The 18,021-nt window shown below is 37.0% G+C and overlaps 1 protein-coding gene across 2 annotated transcripts; it reads left to right on the top strand.

Annotated features, from left to right (window-relative positions):
* Positions 1–254: 254 nt before the first annotated feature.
* On the top strand, positions 255–15,527 carry LOC132609275 (inositol 1,3,4-trisphosphate 5/6-kinase 4). Of its 2 annotated transcripts, XM_060323168.1 has the most exons (13): positions 257–545; positions 1,679–1,714; positions 2,049–2,247; positions 2,750–2,770; positions 2,973–3,067; positions 10,004–10,072; positions 10,327–10,529; positions 11,591–11,744; positions 13,059–13,172; positions 13,472–13,534; positions 13,911–14,056; positions 14,128–14,272; positions 15,154–15,527. In XM_060323168.1, the coding sequence occupies exons 1-13, from the start codon at positions 408–410 to the stop codon at positions 15,307–15,309; spliced, it is 1,539 nt and encodes a 512-aa protein (XP_060179151.1). In that variant the 5' UTR covers positions 257–407; the 3' UTR covers positions 15,310–15,527. The 2 variants fall into 2 exon arrangements, with proteins under 2 accessions (XP_060179152.1, XP_060179151.1); XM_060323169.1 differs by lacking the exon at positions 2,750–2,770 and having other exon boundaries at positions 255–545.
* The last annotated feature ends 2,494 nt before the right edge of the window (positions 15,528–18,021 follow it).

The raw sequence follows: 18,021 nt of genomic DNA, 5'->3' as shown, positions 1-18,021 counted from the left end.
TATATTTTCTCAAAAGGGCTTTTAAAGAAAATACTTTAGGGGAAACTATTTTTTTTTAGCTTCTTAAAAATAACTTCGGCTACTCTCTTAAAACACTTATTTTCCCCTAAAAACTTGACTAAACACTTCACTTTTTTAAAATAAATATTTTTTGTTAAAAAACAAGCACTTTTGAACCGCCAAAAGCTTAGACCAATCAGAGAATTAATCCTTACAGGATCATTTTCTAACGAACAAAGAAATTGAGGATGTAATTGACATGATAAAATTGTTTGGGGTACCTACCCAAAGCATTTGCAACATACCTAAAGGTTCCTTCCACTTTTATGCTGGATGAATAACTTAAGCTCACACAGTTCTATGCAACTTTGGAGAAAAAAGAAAAGCTGAGAAAAAGAGAGGAAAAAATGAATGGAGTAAAGGGTATTGTGCTTGACGCTTCAGTTCTCTTAGCAACCAACAATGATGATGAAAATGCAAATCCTTCTCTTAGACCTGGAGCTAATTATATTCTTCGCAAACTTCAATACTCCAAAATATTCACTGTAAATATCAACTTTTTTCTTCTTTTTTTATTGGCGTCTTCTTGATTCTTGAAATATTGTAGAATGACCAAGAATTCCTTAGTAAGTGTTGGGATCGAAATAATCAGAGCGTCATGCAGAAGATAATTATAAATTATTTGTGGTGATTCTCTTTTACAGCCCCTTAAAGAGGTTTTAACTATTTTACCCTTCATTGGAATTTGAATAATCATAACATCAGCCAGTAATTGAGTTAGTGTTTTGTAGTCTTGGAGAACAATTACTATCAATAGTAAAATGAGGGGGAAAAAAAAAGTTCACTGTAAAAACTCCTCAGTTATCAACTTTTTTCTTCTTTTTTTTAGGTGCATTTTATTGTAGAATGACCAAGAATTCATTCTTGATTGATCCACAGTCACTAATCAATTGATCATTTGTTGATTACAAATTAGTTGGTTCTGTTCAGTTCAGTTATTATTATTGTTGCAATACATTTTTTACTATTCTAAAGTTACATGCAATCAATCAATTAAGTCTCAATCTCAAATTAGTTGGGTATGGAAATTGACTGTGCTGTGTACCTCTCTTGATTAGCCCTGTAATTGGCAGTTCTTATAATATCTTGATAATAAAATCATCATTCTATCTATTTTTTACAATTTGTTTCTTTTTTATACATTATAAAGTAGGACAAATTCTGTGAAGAACCAAAATTCCAGATTAAATATTTTGTCATTCATTCCTTTCCAATCAAAAAGACTTCTTTTCCGAATTTTCTGAGTGTTTTTTGTTTTTTGGATGAATTGTAAGATTAAAAAAAAGGCCTTTTTCTCAATTTTCTCTATTATTTGATAATTATTAATACCAATTTTAGTATTATTACTTTGGTATCGATCTTGACCAAGGCCTAGATATCTCCTTTTTGTCAAGAGAAAGATGGACAATTATCCAATCAGAATATTTTCTATCGAGATTTCGTTCTATATATAGATTCTCAATTTGGCAAAGATGATTCTTTTACAGAACTCTGTTGCATTGCTGATATAATTAGTTTTGTAGGTTGTGAGAATTGTTTTTCTCCTTTAAATTATTTGTGGCATTGGAGGAATTGTTTGATAATATGAATGAAATGTTTTACCTTTCAATTTGTGCAGGGTATATCCTATGGACCTGATCTTTCTGCTCCTAAGGTGATGTCCTTTCTGCTTTTTTGTTTTGCATTTCTTTTGGCGTATCACCTTAGTTGATATGGTTGTGCAAAGAAATGTTTTGAACTGGTATTCCTATTGTCTCAAATTTTCCCTGCCTATCAAAATAGTTTAAATGTCTTCATCAATGGCGTTTATATCCATTTCCTTCCATGTCTTCATTTTGCTCCAAAATTTGGTCCTTTCTTTATCTTTTCTTAGTTCTCAAGTCCCGTTTTTATTCACCTTATAAGCGGCACTAGAGCAGCGGTGTGGACTCTGGATTAATATTTTCAGAAAAATTGGAATCTCATACAATTGCAACTGCTTGTTATAGGTGTGCCTCCTCCAAGAAAACGCAAGACTATATTCCTACAATTGTTTTGTCTTCAGGTCATCAGCCATAGACAACTTTATAAGTGAGGTTTCCTTGGAATGGGGTGAAAATATTGGAAGTTATATGCATGTGGTTTCCAGTTACAAAGAGGAGGAGATCTCCCAATTGATAAGTTCTGGCTGGCTGATCACTGTTCTTCGTGAGTTCCAATGCGTTGAACTTCTGCTCTTTTTTCGTTTTGATAAGCCACCTATGCATTGATATCCTATAGAAAAAGGAAAAATAAGACGAAACCACATGAAGTTTTCTGATTTAAATAACTAAGATGTTTCCTATAATTGTTGCTAAATGATTGCTTGTTTTTAGCTTTTACACCGACCTATTTCGAAATGCATTTCACTCCACAGCCTTAACATTTAGAAGGTTCCTTTTGAGGCTCAGATTGGATTTTCAAATCTATGCTCCACGAAAGGGTTCAAAAACTCTAAAAGGCTGCACCTTCCTCAAAACCTTAAAATCACTTACATTACCAAACTAAATTCTTTACCAACATATAACCTGTTTTTTTATGATTAGGGTGAATGGGTATGGTAATTATTCACAGAAGATTTGATATCTGAAGTAACAGTGGGTGGAAAGTTTTTTATCATTCGCTCACATATGTGCTTGCAAGCATCTCATCATCTGACCTATTTTTGCAGGATCTCCTGGAAAAGCATCAGGTATAAGCTCACAACTATCTTGTCCCTTCAGACAATAGTTTCGAACAGTATAAGGGTTTTTTTTTCTCATTCTCTTGGGAATTCCTTTGTTCTAGCTTGTGAATTGCTGTTGTAATGTCATATTGAAGAAATTTGTTGGCTTCTGTCAAGTGGTGAAATTGTTGTTTTCTTCTGAATCTTAAAATTTCTACATTCATGTCAGATGTTGAATATTGTCCTGGAACTGAAAGTCCAAGCAAGATTTTCATTAGCAAGCTTGAAGAACTGCCTCTGACTATCTGCCATTTGAATAAAAAGGTAGAGAAGAAATATTGTCTACTGATGTGCATTTGGCATTCCTCGAACTGCTTAAATAAGATTGGCTGGGCAACTCCATAATAACCTAAGTTGCGGGGACTCTTCACTTTTGCTGCCACACCCGTCTCGACACGGTGCGGGTGCGGGATACGTATCAAATTCGGTCAACCAACTTCGGATACTTTGACCGGAGTTCATGGACAAATTTGGGGGGAAAATTGAGATTTTGTTTTCTAAAAAGAAGGATAAAACAGATTTAAGACATGGTAAATGTCATACCTTCAATATTATAGTCCTTTTGTCTCATAATCGCTGCTTCATGTTTTAGACCAAACAGAGAGAAGCAAAAATTTAAGGGGTTGTGTTCTGAGTTCTGACTTCTGGAAGACAGTAGCGGCGATTTGTAATGAGAATTGGTGGAAGGCCTTGAATGGCTTTCTTTTTCTCTTTTGAGGGGAAGAACCAGAGAGCTAGAAAGAAGAATTGGGGTCTTTATAGCTCTATTTTTATAATTTTGAATTTTCTTAGCCGAATTCCCGCACCCCTATCCATATTTGGATCTGCACCCCCAAATCTTAAAATTTAGATTTTGCCGAATCTGACTCACAGATCCGTACCCGTATCGGATACCCACACCCGAGTCCGAGCAACTTAGATAGTAACTACACCACAGTGGCTTCTCTGAAACATTTGGTCATTCATTCCTTGCTGAAGCTACTGTTAGTTCCTATCACATGAAGTTTTCTCCAGGCTCAGCTTTAATGGCTTCCTCTGGCTTACAAATTGTACTTTTTTACTTTTATCATAGTAAAGTTATAATTTTATTCATGTGGCGGGAGAATTCCTGCTATTCGGGTGGTATACAAAAGTAGGGAGCCTACACAGGGTTGTGGACGTATGGTTCTACACAATAACCCCCAATCATGTATACTAACAGGAATCTCATGTTGTACCAAAAATTGACTAGAAACAACAGACAGTTCCTTATTTGTACAAATTCAATTCTCACACTTTGGAAAGCTCTTCTATTACTTTCCACCTCAGAAGTACTGACATTGCCCAATGTACTCCAAACAGATTTAGCAACAACCGGTCTACGTCTTATCCGAGCGTTTGCAATGTACACCACATGTATCACCAGCTAACATATGTTATCTTTTTTTTCGTCATAATTTCAGGTGTACGAATCCTCCCTTATAGCACCTCTGTAGTTTGTGGAAAGACTTCATCAAGCTAGTTTCACACTCCTCCCATTTCATTTCCAGCATCCTGGTTACCATGTGATGTTTTACTTGTAGAGTAATTCCATGAGATTTTGGAACTATTAGATCTCCCAATCTTATAGGTTTCTCCTGAATCTTGAATTCCTAAAGTTCCACTGTCTTGTGCCCTATATACTTGGGTGATTGCATTCACTTTCTGGCTCAATATGCTGAAGATCGTGAAAGGCATGACTGGGGTGTTGTCACGACACCACCTAGGCTTACAACAAAACTATCAATATGCTGAGGATTGTGAAAGGCATGACTGGGGTGTTGTCACGACACCACCTAGGCTTACAACAAAACTACAACTGATACTACTTCCATTTCATGCTTTAAGCTGAGATTTCCGATGAATAACCCCCACCCAAAATATGTTTCTACAATCAGCACCCATAAGGCGACATGATGGTGTCCATCCTCCACCTTCCCTCTTGGAGACCATACTTAGCGACAATAACTCTTCTCTCAAGAGCCTGCACCTTGTTGCTGATTCTCTATCTCCATTTACCTCTTTTCTTTTAGCTTGTAATATTATGTCATTTGCTAGACCATTTAACCCACTTCCAGAAAGTTGGTACTACTATATGTTCATAGAAAACCGGATTCTTCTACCGTGACAAACAAGTCATTCTTTTGCTTTCTATCTCCAGTTTTTCCCAATATCTGCAGTTATCAGTGCATGAAATCTTACCTTCTCTCCTGTTCATTATGTTCAATGAGGGTTATGCAGTGGTTTATTGGTATGGGAAGGACATCTAAATTACAGGGGGTATTTTGTTGCTGATTACTTTGGTGTCAGTTTTAGTTTTTCCTTTTCATTCTTTTCTTGGAGTGGACAGTTGGGCAGTGGTGGTTCTTTAGTGTATTCACAGGGGGTACATGATGAACAGAATCCTCCAATTTTTTGATGCATTTTATAGAACGATGGTGCGTGTCTTTGGATAAACAATGGATTTGCTAAAATTCACTACCATTCATTACTTCTGCTGTTCTCCTTTATTTCATATGAATTGGTTGCTCATGATCAGCTTAACCGCTTATCATTATGGCATCGGGTCATTTACTTGAGAGGCTTTAGAAAATAGCTTCAGATTTTGCTGAGGCTTTTGATTCCATGGGATGATCCTTGTACATATTGTGGTGGGCAATGAGGGGGAGCCGGGGAGGTGTGAAGGGCCATGGGTGGTGGGTGGTGACTTTAATGTCATCAGATACCCCAATGAGAGAGCTAATTGTCTCAGAATTAATGGAGCAATGTCAGAGTTCTCTAAATGTATAGAAGATCTGGAACTTGTGGATCCTCCTTTATTTGGAGGATCTTACACATGGAGGAGAGGGGAAAATCATAGAAGTGCATCAAGAATTGACAGATTTCTACACTCAGCAGCCTGGGAGGAACAATTCACACTTATTCAGCAGTCAGTTTTACCAAAGATGGGATCTGATCACAATACTATCATGCTATCATGTGGAGAGATGAACTTCAAAAAGTCCTACTTCAAATTTGAAAGCTGGTGGATGGGAGTTGAGGGCTTTAAGGAAAAAGTGAAACTTTGGTGGGGTTCCTTCAATGTCAATGGGAGACCTGGTTTTGTTTTGGCTGAAAGCTGAAAATGCTGAAAGAAAAATTGAAGGGGTGGAGCAAAGATAATAGAGGCAACTGGAAAGAGGAAGGAAAACATTCTTAACCAATTGGCTAACTGGGAGACAGTTCAAGAACAAAGAGCTTTAATAGATGATGAGCTAATTCATAAATCAAATCTAGCCTTGGAATTTGAGGAAGTAGCTAGAAATGAGGAGATAGCTTGGAAGCAAAGATCTAGGATTCAATGGTTGAGACAAGGAGACAAAAATACTAAATACTTTCACAGGATTGCCACAGGCCATAAAAGGGCTAATACAATGGATTATCTGAAGGTGGGGGATGAGGAGGTGACAGATCCTGAAGCAATTAAAGCAGCAATCCAGAATTTCTACAAGAATCTTTACAAGGAAACAGAAAGGTGGAGGCCAGAGTTTGGGTTACATGAAGCAACAAGGATTTCAGAGGAAGAGCAAGAGTGGTTACAAAGGCAGTTTGATGAGGCAGAGATATTGAAGTGCATTAAACTATGTGCCATGGAGAAGGCCCCCTGGGTCTGATGGATTTCCTATGTCATTTATGTCATGGATTTCCTATGTCATTTTACCTAGCCTTCTGGAGGATTCTGAAAGATGACTTACTGAAAACTATTCAGTATTTTCATGACAATCAGAAGTTTGAGAGAAACTTCGATGCAACTTTCATAGCATTTATCCCCAAAAAAGGCAGGTGCCTCAGAACTGAAAGACTTCAGACCTATAAGTCTCATAGGTGGCATTTACAAGATTGTGGCAAAACTATTGGCTGAAAGACTTAAGCTGGTAGTAAACAATCTAGTAAATAAGCATCAGATGTCATTCATAAAAGGGAGACAAATCATGGATGCTGCACTTATTGCTAGTGAATGTGTGGATTCAAGACTTAAAGGTGCTGAACCAGGGGTTATGTGTCAACTGGACATTGAAAAAGCTTATGACCATGTTGATTGGGAATTTCTGTTGAACATCCTGAGACAGATAGGCATTGGTTAGATATGGTTGAAGTGGATTGATTTTTGCCTTAAAACTGTCAGGTTCTCTGTTCTTGTGAATGGAGAACCTGTAGGTTTTTTTCCATCGGAAAGGGGACTCAGACAGGGTGATCCATTGTCTCCTTTCCTCTTTATATTAGCTATGGAGGGATTTGATAGTATGATGAGAATAGCTACGCAGAACAGGTGGATCAAAGGCTTTAAAATAGGGGATAACCGGGGGCAGATAAAGGAGATATGTCATTTGCAGTATGCAGATGATACTGTGATTTTTTGTGAACCTAAAGTTGAACAGATTGGCTACATTAGAATGATTCTGACAATTTTTGAGGCTTGTTCAGAACTGAAGGTCAACTGGGGGAAAACTAGTCTGTTTCCAATTAAGGAGGTGCCAAACTTACAGACTCTTGCTCACATTTTAGGGTGTAAAGTGGAGAACTTGCCTACAACTTATCTTGGCATGCCTCTAGGCAGCAATCACAGGAATTTAGGATGGGATTGTGGAGAAAACAGAAAAGAAACTTGCTAGGTGGAAGGCTCAATACTTATCTTTGGGAGGAAGGGTTACCCTGATCAATTTTGTTCTGGATTCTTTGCCTACTTATGTTATGTCTCTGTTTCCCTTACCAGCAAACATCCAGCAAAAATTAGACAGACTCAGAAGGGAATTTTTGTGCCAAGGGAATAAAGAGGGCAAAGGTTACATATTGGTGAAATGGCAGGTTGCAATGCAGGGGAAAGAAAGGGGTGGGCTGGGTATAAGAAACTTGAGGTCTCAAAATAACAGCTTATTGATGAAATGGCTATGGAGATAAACACTGAGGAAAATGCATTGTGGAAGGAGGTTATCAAATGCAAGTTTGGTGAACTCAATCACTGGTGTACAAATGTATGCAACGGTACTTATGGAGTTGGAGTTTGGAAATTGGAAGACTATAAGAGCACTTTGGCCAAAGCTGGAAAGTAACTTGAGGATGAAAGTAGGTGATGGGAAAAAAAAAAAAAAAACAAGGTTCTGGAATGATGCTTGGAATGAGCAAGTCCCACTTATGGATACTTATCCAGACTTGTTCATTTTATGCAATAACCCGGAGGTGACTATAAATGAAATATGGAGTGTACAGGGATGGGACTTAACTTTCAGAAGATTTTTGAATGATTGGGAGATAGATTGGGTGGCTGATCTGTTGAGCAGGATTGGTAACTTCCAAGGTACCGACGCTGATGCAGATACTTTGAAATGGAGACACAATATTGATGGACAATTCTCAGTAAACAGAGCTTACAGAAAGGAGGACATAGGGCAGAATGGGGAGCACCAAAGATTTTGGATAAAAATTTGGAAGTTTCCAGCACCAACCAAGGTGAAATATTTCACTTGGTTGGTGGCAAAGAGGGCTTGTTTGACTCATGAAGAGTTGAAGAAAAAAGGAAACATCATAGTCTCCAGATGTTTTCTATGCAATGAAACTGATGAAACCAACAACCACCTCTTTCTTCAATGCAAATTCACAGCAGATCTATTGCCCTATTTGTCAACCTGACAGAGACAACATGGACTATGCCAGAGCACACTGCAGATCTACTAAGTTGTTGGATGAGAAGCGGAGGCAGCAAGAGTCAAAAGAAGTGGAGGATGATCCTACATTGTATCTGGTGGACCATCTGGAAAGAAAGGAATGGGAGGTGTTTTAAAGATAGATCCAATTCCATTCAGAAAGTAAAAAAGGAATTGTATAGTCTCTTTCTGCTTTTGGTGTAATGAAATAGGATTAGAGGATATAGATCATTTTGTAGACTTATTAAAATCCCTGTAAGTATCTCTTTTCACTTTCTGTTTTCAGACCAACTCTTTTGAAGGTCTCCGGCATATCCTTAATGCCGAGGAATACAAATTTTCCAGTTTAAAAAAAAAAAAAATGACCAAACAAGGATCAGCTTCTTACTTCTCGAGCGATAGTTCCACGATCCCGACGAGCAACTTCTTGGGAGTAGGGGCATCAAAGCTTGCCTAACCTAGTAAAGGGGCTTGGGGATAGAGGGTTTTCTGGGGGAGAGAAAGTTTCCAGGTTGGATTTTTTTAGATCAAATAGTACTAGTTGGGTAGATAGAGGTGGTGAAATCTAACCTTTGCATCGATCTTCTTTAGCAGGGCGGGTCGCTTGAGTGTCAAAACCAAGCGGTGGTTGTTTTTCCTTGGCTTATCGAACCGGCGTATGCCCATTCCTTCTTTGATGACTCCCAGTAGAGAAAGCCTCAATTTTCCGATGTGGATTGAAAGGAAGTTGGGGATGGACATAGATCCTTCCGCCTATCCGGAGTGTTGGAAATATAGCCATTTTCGATTTTTTATTTCCCGATCATTGGAAGCAATCTTCACTTAAAAAAAAAAAAAACATATTTAGCCATCTTGAGTAAAAATAACGCAAAAAAGAGGAAGAGTATGTGTCCAGAAACGTGGAAGATGTGAAAGAGTTTAGTTTCTCAAAGTTCTTAGGGAGTTGTTTCTTCTGTAGTTGAATGACTAGTATACTGCCCAAAGCAAGAATCAAAAACGAATTTTTATTTAGAAATTGCAGCCCAATTAGATGCCATTACTGATGTGTAAGAAACATATTTGCTGAACAGATTCCTTTTATTAATTTATTAACTGGCTGGCACCTAGGGACATTTTAATGCTATCTAAACAATACTCCCTCCTTTTCAATTTATGTGAACCTATTTCCTTTAGTCCATGCCAAAAACAATGACCCCTTTCCATATCTGGAGACAATTTACCATTATGCAATGATTTATAGCGACGCAAAATATATGTGCCTCATTTTACACCACAAGTTCAAAAGTCTTCTGTTTTTTCTGAAACTTCGTGTCCAGTCAAATGGGTTCACATAAATTGAATCGGAGGGAGTACTAAACTTTAAAGTATAGCATTTTTTATTGTCAAAGCCTTTAAAGTGTAGTTAACTACTGAAGAAAATTTCTGTATCCTTTAAAAATTGTTTGACTGAGTGACGATTAATGTTCTTAAGGTTTCTTTATTTTATGCTTTGGGCAAGCAGGCAATGGGCAAGGAAGTCAAGACGGTTGGTTACTTGATGAAGCCTTCTCGTGAAGAAGATTTTGCCAAGGTCAGTTCTGGTGGCAAAATGAGTTGAGAACTTACTTATTACATATAAATGGTTGTCAAGCATCCAAACTTCTTGCATAATTTCAAAATAATTGATGTTTTGTGTATGTCTTCGCCATGACCTGGCTTAAAATATTTGAAGTAGGATTTTTTTTCTGTTGGTTAAAATGATGGAATGTAACTAGTGCTTTATGCTTGACTAAGGCACCTTTCATGTTATGTTTTGAGACTTGACATCTTTCTTATGGTTTGCAGAGAGGTGCATTCCCCTTAAATCCTACACCAAATGGGTTAATTTTTGTGGCCCTTAATTACGAGCTCCCTATATCATGGCAGTTACAAGAAATTGACGGTGTTCTACATAAAGCAACTGATGACATCATTACTGTTGAAATGAGCAGCTCTTTAGATTTTGAAAACAAAGTTACTTATACCGAGGGCATGCAAGAGTTACAAAGGTGACTTCCTGCTCTTTACTTACAGTTGGTTAATAATATACTGCAGAGTAGAAAAAGGGGTGGTGATTCTTTACTATCTTTCCTTTATGCGCCTTCAAACTTCTATTGCAACTACATGATAAGAAGGTAAAAACTTACCCGCACCTGATGTTTGCATATCATGGTTAAGTGATTGAGTGAGATGAGAATCTATATTAATTAGTCATGGTTTAGTGAGAGAAGTGTATGTAGAAACAAATGTCATGCATCTATAGTTTGGTGTAAACACTTGGTATGGGTAAATTCACCTCATAAGAGTCTCAATGCCATTTGTCATTTCTTTCTGTGAATAGCCGCAGAATCCTTTAATTTGCCAAGCTGAGAAAATTAGAGTGTTCAAGGTTTTATAGCTATATACTAGACATTGGAAGTCTGCCTAACTAAGCTCATCTTTGATACTTCTAAGCATAAAGTTGTTAAGAGGTAATCCAAGGGAGACATACAGAGGACTGCTATGAGTGCAAACAGACTCTATTGTTCAAGCTAGAACTGAAAAGCCAAAAGGTAAATATCATTAATAACAGGAAGTAATGATAAGAAAGTTTCAGCCAGCTCTAACTATGTGCCCTAGTTCATGTTTAGATCGGATAGCTATACCTGTCAGTTGAAATAAGTTTGTATCTTTACCTTCTGCTCTTTAAGGCTCGTGATGATTTGGAGCAATCAAAAAGATTTAATGCTTTCATTCATTCTCTTATACCGTCTCTGATAATGATCACTTGTTGATAACAAAACATGGATGCTGTTCATAGGTCGTTGTAATTTCTTGATGGAAATAACTTTCTTCCCAAGCATTCAAATGGACATCTTTAATTTTTTTTTCTCTCATTGTTTTTGGTATGTTTCTATCTATCTGAAAGATGCATTGCACCGTGTTATTTTCAGCTTGAACTGATAATGAGTTGATGTAAGTTTCAGGAATGTTTTCAGAACTTTCTGTTTGAGCTGTAATATTTTTCATGTCAGAGGAGTTGGTTTAAATTACAATTACACTAAATCTCCTTCAATTATTTTCTGGTCAGGTACATCAAATGCCATCCTGACTGTCGTGTTATTGACCCATTCAGCAACATATATCCTGTTCTTGATCGGTTGAAAATACAGCAGATTCTAGGTGGTTTGGAAAATCTTAACAGCAAAAGCTGCAGTAAAATCAGAGGTCCCCATTTTCTAAAGGTCCTTTTTTCCTAAATGGTACCCCTGTTATGCTTACATTGAAAAATCTACTGTGAAATCTTCAGCATCCTGCTTTTCAGAAGCTATGTTAAGCAAGGCCTTATTTTGTGGCCTCAACTCCCACCAAGTATATGACCACAATGTGTTTTGGGTGGGATCAAGTGCTAGACTTTCTGCAACCTGAGGTGATGGTGCCTTTAAGTAGAGATAACAATAGTGGATCAGCTTGGTTAGTCCAGGAGGGTTTTATGCTTTTCCCACTTTATGAATGAGAAAGATCAGTCACTTTTTTGCTTTACAAGGGCCATCCAAATTGAAATTGCTCAGTTGGGATCAAAATGTTTTTATTATGGAATTTTTTGGTCAAAACAATGCAGTGGTTGATATGGTTATATAGAGCCTTACCTGAGAATAAAACATGGCCTAAAAGAAGAAACATTATGCTATGACAAGTCATTTAAATTGAATAGTGTGCCACGGGTTTTTTGGTCTCCTGACTCTCATTTGTTGGATATTCAACTATATAGTATGTAGATGTTTATGCATCGTTTTTGGGTTTAGTTGTTTGCTCATTATGACCAACTTATTTCAAGTTGAAGTCCACCCTGATGCCAGAGGCGGATCCAGAATTTAAACTTTAGGGGTTCAATCTTAAGAATTTTAGTATTGAATCCATTATATTTTTAAAGTTATGGGTTCATATCTACTATTTATTAACATTTTAATAATTTTTCACACATAAATTTATGCTCCGCGTCGAAAGTTAGGGGTTCAATTGAACCCCCACTTCATATGCTAGATATGCCACTGCCTGATGCATTTTGGTGCAACCTAAGAAGTATAATTGATCTAGATGTTATGTTGGGTTGCTTGAGCTCTCTGCACAGTTTAAGGGGACATCTTCTTTTCTGTCACCATTAGGTTGAAACACTGCTTTCAAGAGTTTACCGGGTACCATTTTTCTTTAAAGTTAATCATTTTTGTTCTGTTCTTATCCCTGCTTAGCTCAGGTAGGTTAAATTTAAAGTTGAAAAGTCTAATCAAACACAAAAACTTCAAGATTTTATCTGTCTCAGTATATTGCTTTGAGATTAGGATCTTCTTATGTGTTTCTGAAATGAAGCTCTTTTTGCCTCATGATCTAATGATCTAAAACCAAACTGTAAACCCAAAAAACGAAAAAGAAAATTGTAGAACACTTTAATTTACGGTAGTTCACTCATTTCATCATTTATCATATAAATCTGTAGGTATGTGAACCTTGGTTTTCTATACTTGCTAGATATTTGATTTAATATGCACTTCTTTGGGCAGGTTGTCGATTTTCGTGAGCCCAAGTTGGAAAACAAGCTAGCTGATGCACAACTGTCGCTTCCAAACATTGTAAAACCCCAAGTTGCTTGTGGAGTTGCTGATGCTCACAGCATGGTAATGCTGAATTCTCAATCTAGCATAAACAATACTCTTGTTCCTCTTTCTTTCTCTCTCTACATATATATTGAACTTCTACTCCGTAATAGGTTTGGCACTATGGATTCCTCCTTTTGATGTTATTGAAAAATTTAATCCTGTACCGACTCTCTATGCTTCAGCTCTAAGCTTTGCCTTTATATATGTATCCTGTTTCTTTTCATTTGTCCTGTGAACTGTCAATTGATTTTGCAACTTTCTTTTAGATAAGTGATTTTTCTAGTATGGTAGTCTTATGTAGAATTTTTAATGGACAGGCCATTGTCTTTAAGGCAGACAGCTACAAAGACCTCAATGTCCCTCTTCCAGCTATTGTGCAGGTAAGCAAGAGGCTATATATCTAATGATCATAATTTGTTTAATCAGCCTCTTGAATGTTAGAACTGCTTTAACTTGAACATTCTACATTAGTGCCTTTGTGGAAGTGTTGCGTATTTTCTCATCCATGTGTAAGATGTTTTCCTTATATGCAAATGGCAATGGGTAGGCACTAATTGATTGTATCAGATACTGATCAGATTTGCGAGTTGTTTCTGAAGCACGAATGTTGTGCAAAGGACAGTTAATTTGCATGTCCATTCTGGTTTGCATCTTTGAGGTTTTGAAAGGATCTCCATACTTGTCATCCAAATAAACTATTCCTTCTAACATAAGCTTTCTCCTCCAAGTTAAGTAAGATGACAGGTGTAACTGCAGGAATATGTGGATCATTCGTCCACTATGTTCAAGTTTTACGTTGTTGGGAAGAAGATCTTCTTCACAATTAAGAAGTCTACACCTAATGCAGATACCTTGATAAAGTTAGCTGTAGAAAAGGAGCTGAAGCCATTACTTTTTGATAGGTATTTTACCACCTTAAATTCCTGTCTGCTAAATGCACTTTCTATGCCTCTTAACAACACTATTTTTGCAGCTTAAAATCTCTACCTGTTGACAAGGGCAATCAGCAAAGAAGCCAAAATGAAGATAATAAACGGATTGATCACGAGCTAGTAACTGATGCTTCAAATTGGTTGAGAAGGATGCTTGACCTTACTATCTTTGGCTTTGACGTTGTGGTGAGTACTTTCATATTCCTCATCCCTTACGACCTATGTTCTAGCTGATTAGCCTTTTGTTTTCATTTGTTCTGAGATAAGAAGATAAATACATTAAAGAGGAAACATTGGATCAGCTTTAGGAGAATAAGATGTCCTTCATCAATAGCTGTTAAAAAGATATTAGCATGCTCAAAATGCATTGTTTCCGTCTATGCTATAAACCAACATCCCACTGAAATGATTCAATTTGTAGTAAGACTTAACCATCCAATGATCTCGGGAGAGTTGCGTGGTGAGTTGCCAAATAAGCCAGGTTCACTCATTGATTGTGGAGAAGCACATATGTATGATTTATCCCTATTCTTTTGTCAAAGTTCTTAGTATTGACAACCTCTAGGTAGAGAAAGATCTATCCTTACCAAATAAATTCTTCCTCGACTCCCTTATGTAGTTTTTGCATTCTTCTTTTTTTCCATAGCGAAAAGAGGGCCTTGTGCTAGTCAGTTCAGCAATTTAATGTTAAAATAAATGAACACTAGAAACAGACTTGACTCTATCAGCAAACCTCTCCTTCAGACCTTCGCCTATGTTGCCTCTTTGATCGATTTTATAGTTGCCTGTTAGTTTTTGTGCTGTAGGGATTATTGATTTCTAACAAAAAGATTAAAAAGGAGAACCATAAACAAGGTTTTAAATAATTTTTGCCAAGGCCAGAAACAGTCATATCAATGGTTTCCCTCAAAACTTAAAGTTCTCAAATCTCAGCTTCTTCTATATCCTTGGTGCTAAGCTGATAATTTTGCCACAAATAATTGAAGAAGTAAGTCATAAATAGTAGTTAAAGGGAATAGGACTCGAGCAGCACACGTTGTGATAATGACTTTTGAATGGAATTTCAGATCCAGGAAGGCACTGGTGATCATGTCATTGTTGATGTAAATTACCTTCCATCATTTAAGGAAGTTCCCAATGAGGTTGCAATTCCCACATTTTGGGAAGCCATTAAGGAGAAACTCACTGAGAAACAGAGCACAGAAGCAGCAATATTGCTGTAATATTCACCTATATTCATCTTAGTAGCAGGAGTAATAAAAAATGTTATATCCAACAGATACTGACTATCCTTTTTTCTTTTGCTATTCGTGGTAATAACTGTAAGTTACTCTGTAAATTCTAAATCCTATTTCATTCTGTCTTAGAGGTGTGTATACACTTGGTCTCGGACTCTCGGAAGTTCGGACTTTGAACGTTAATTATTTGCTGTTTCATGCCATATATCTGATTATGAGGTTTTAATCATGTTTCTTTAATTTTGAAATATCAGGAAGTTGATTCCCTTATCACTCCTCCTATTCTTCCAATATTTGTCGGTGTCGGATTTTTGGATTTAATGGAAAAAAGAGAGTATGTTCAGAGTGTTTTTCTTGCCACCGCATTTTTTCCTTCCTAAAAGACCATACTTTGTCCTATTTTATGGTGTCTAAGCAGAGCTCAGAGAGACATAATTGGGCTTTGAAGAGTGTGGTTCAGCAGCTTCCAGTTGGAAGCTGCTAAGTGGAGAATGTTGAAAAGATTTGTGTAGCTATGAGAAATCAGGGTTCAAATCTCAAGAGAAATAAAAATGTTTAGGGATGGTTCTCAATAGAACAAAAATGTCTAGGGATGTTTTTTGGTCTGCCTAAGAGCTTGGATGGGTAGAGTTATTCAATATCTTTGTTGATGTGAGGTAATAAGTATTCAAGATGGTCCTAATGCTTCGTTACCGAAAAAAAAAAATGTTATGAAGCAAGATGTAGATGGATGACTTATCAAACAACTTGAAGGTCGTGTTTGCAAATGGTAAAAACTTGGTATGGTGGCAAGGTTTTATATAAAAAGAAACCTTTGGTTCCTTTTATAACTGAACAGGATTAAGATAGAGTACTTAAAATACAAGTTTAGTGACGTAATGTGGAAGTGAAGATTGATACATAAGTCATCTCCAAGAGGGAAAGTTTCAAGTATCTTGGGTCAATAATCCAAAGAAATGGGGAGATTGGCGATGAAGTTACACATTGTATTAGAGCGGTGAATGAAATGGAGGCTCACATCTGGTGTCTTGTGTGATAAGAGTGTGCCACCAAGACTTCACGGCAGTTTTTAGTCATAATACATAAACAAGTCCTCAAACTTGACCTCAGCTGGTAAATATGCCTTCCAACTTTAGGTGTGCATAAGTAGACACCTCAGCTTGTCTCCACTTTGTTAGATGAACACTCCAACTTATAAAATGATCATCTAGACACCTTCAAAATTTATGTGCCACATCAGGGTCATGTTAGCATTTGTGTTTGCTTGTTTAACTTTATACAAGTTGAGGTGCCTACTTGTGCACTCCCAAAGTTGGACGGCATACTTGCCAGCTGAGGCCAAGTTTGAGGGTTTGTTCATGTATTATGCCTTTATAAAGTGATTGTTAGTCCAGCTATGTATGGGGCAGAGTGTCGGTCGGTCAAGAACTCGCACGTTCAAAAGATGAAAGTAGCGGAAATGAGGATGTTGAGATGGATGTGTGAGCATACTAGGAGAGATAAAATTAGGAACGAAGATATTTGGGACAAGGTGAGAGTGGCCTCCGTGGTGGACAAGATGAGGGAGGCGAGGCTGAAATGGTTCGGGCATGTGAAGAGGAGATGCATAGATGCCCCAATTAGGAGGTGTGAGAGGTTGACTATAGTGGGTCTGAGGAGAGGTATTGGAAGAGGTGGTTAGACAGGACATGGAACACATGTAGTTTACCTAGGACATGACCCTAGACAGGACAATATGAAGATCGAGGATTAGGGTAGAAGGTTAATAGGTAGTCGAGCGTCGTCTAGTTTTACTTATCAGTATTATTAATTATTATTACTCCCCTACTATCTTATTCTTCAATTTTATTATTACCCGTTGTTTCCTTTGCTTTGGTTTTCATATTACCTGTTGCTGCTACTTTTTTCTTTTCTCCATTAATTTCGACATGACTTCTCACTACTGTATTTCTACTTCTTACTATTTTTTATTTGCTTTACTTGAATTGAGGAGGGTATATTGGAAATAACCTCTCTAAGTTCACAAGGCAGGGATAAGATTGCGTACACACCACCCTTCACAGACCCTATTTGTCGGAAATGCTATTTTATTTGAATATTGTTATTTTTATTTGAATAATATACTTATATAATTTGTAAGAATTCACATTATATATTGGAATCTTTATTTTTAGAACTAGTCGCCTTATGACAATGATACCTATGCCGTTTAGTAGACTTTAAGTCCCCAAGCGATTTTCAAAAAAATCGGACTAAGTACAACGACTTTAGGAGTGATAAATATCAATTTTTTGATACAAGTTTAAAACGGAAGGGTAAAAGGATTTTATTTTTAGACCACAAGTATTATAGCCGTTCCCTTTAACAAACGGGGTTAGCTTTTTGGAAACAAAGGAATACATTTCTACAAAAATGAAATAAGTTCTGGACCAAAATTTAATCGAAACTAAGTAATTTGGGCCAAGACCAACAGTGGAAAACAAAGATTTTAGGTTGGATCCCACCTGAAAACAAATACATTTTGGGCCAAAAGCCCACCTGATTTTTTCAGAAAAAGCAGTTATCAAATTGGGCTAAGCCCACTGGAGTATACCTTTTCATATCTATATTTTTGGGCTTAATCCCGCCTTAAAACAACAAACCAATTTTACACATATATATGGATTCGAGACAAAAAAATCAAACCATTTATACAAA

Source organism: Lycium barbarum, chromosome 9 (genome assembly GCF_019175385.1).
Source record: "Lycium barbarum isolate Lr01 chromosome 9, ASM1917538v2, whole genome shotgun sequence".
NCBI lineage: Eukaryota > Viridiplantae > Streptophyta > Magnoliopsida > Solanales > Solanaceae > Lycium > Lycium barbarum.
Note: the sequence above shows the minus strand (reverse complement) of the source record. Positions and strands in the feature narration are given on the sequence as shown.

Excerpts from the sequence above, each read along its gene's own strand:
- LOC132609275 (XM_060323168.1), top strand. The coding sequence starts at position 408 with ATGAATGGAGTAAAGGGTATTGTGCTTGACGCTTCAGTTCTCTTAGCA. Across the intron at positions 11,745-13,058 it reads GAGGTCCCCATTTTCTAAAG|GTTGTCGATTTTCGTGAGCC; the intron begins GTCCTTTTTTCC and ends TTCTTTGGGCAG. Across the intron at positions 14,273-15,153 it reads TCTTTGGCTTTGACGTTGTG|ATCCAGGAAGGCACTGGTGA; the intron begins GTGAGTACTTTC and ends ATGGAATTTCAG.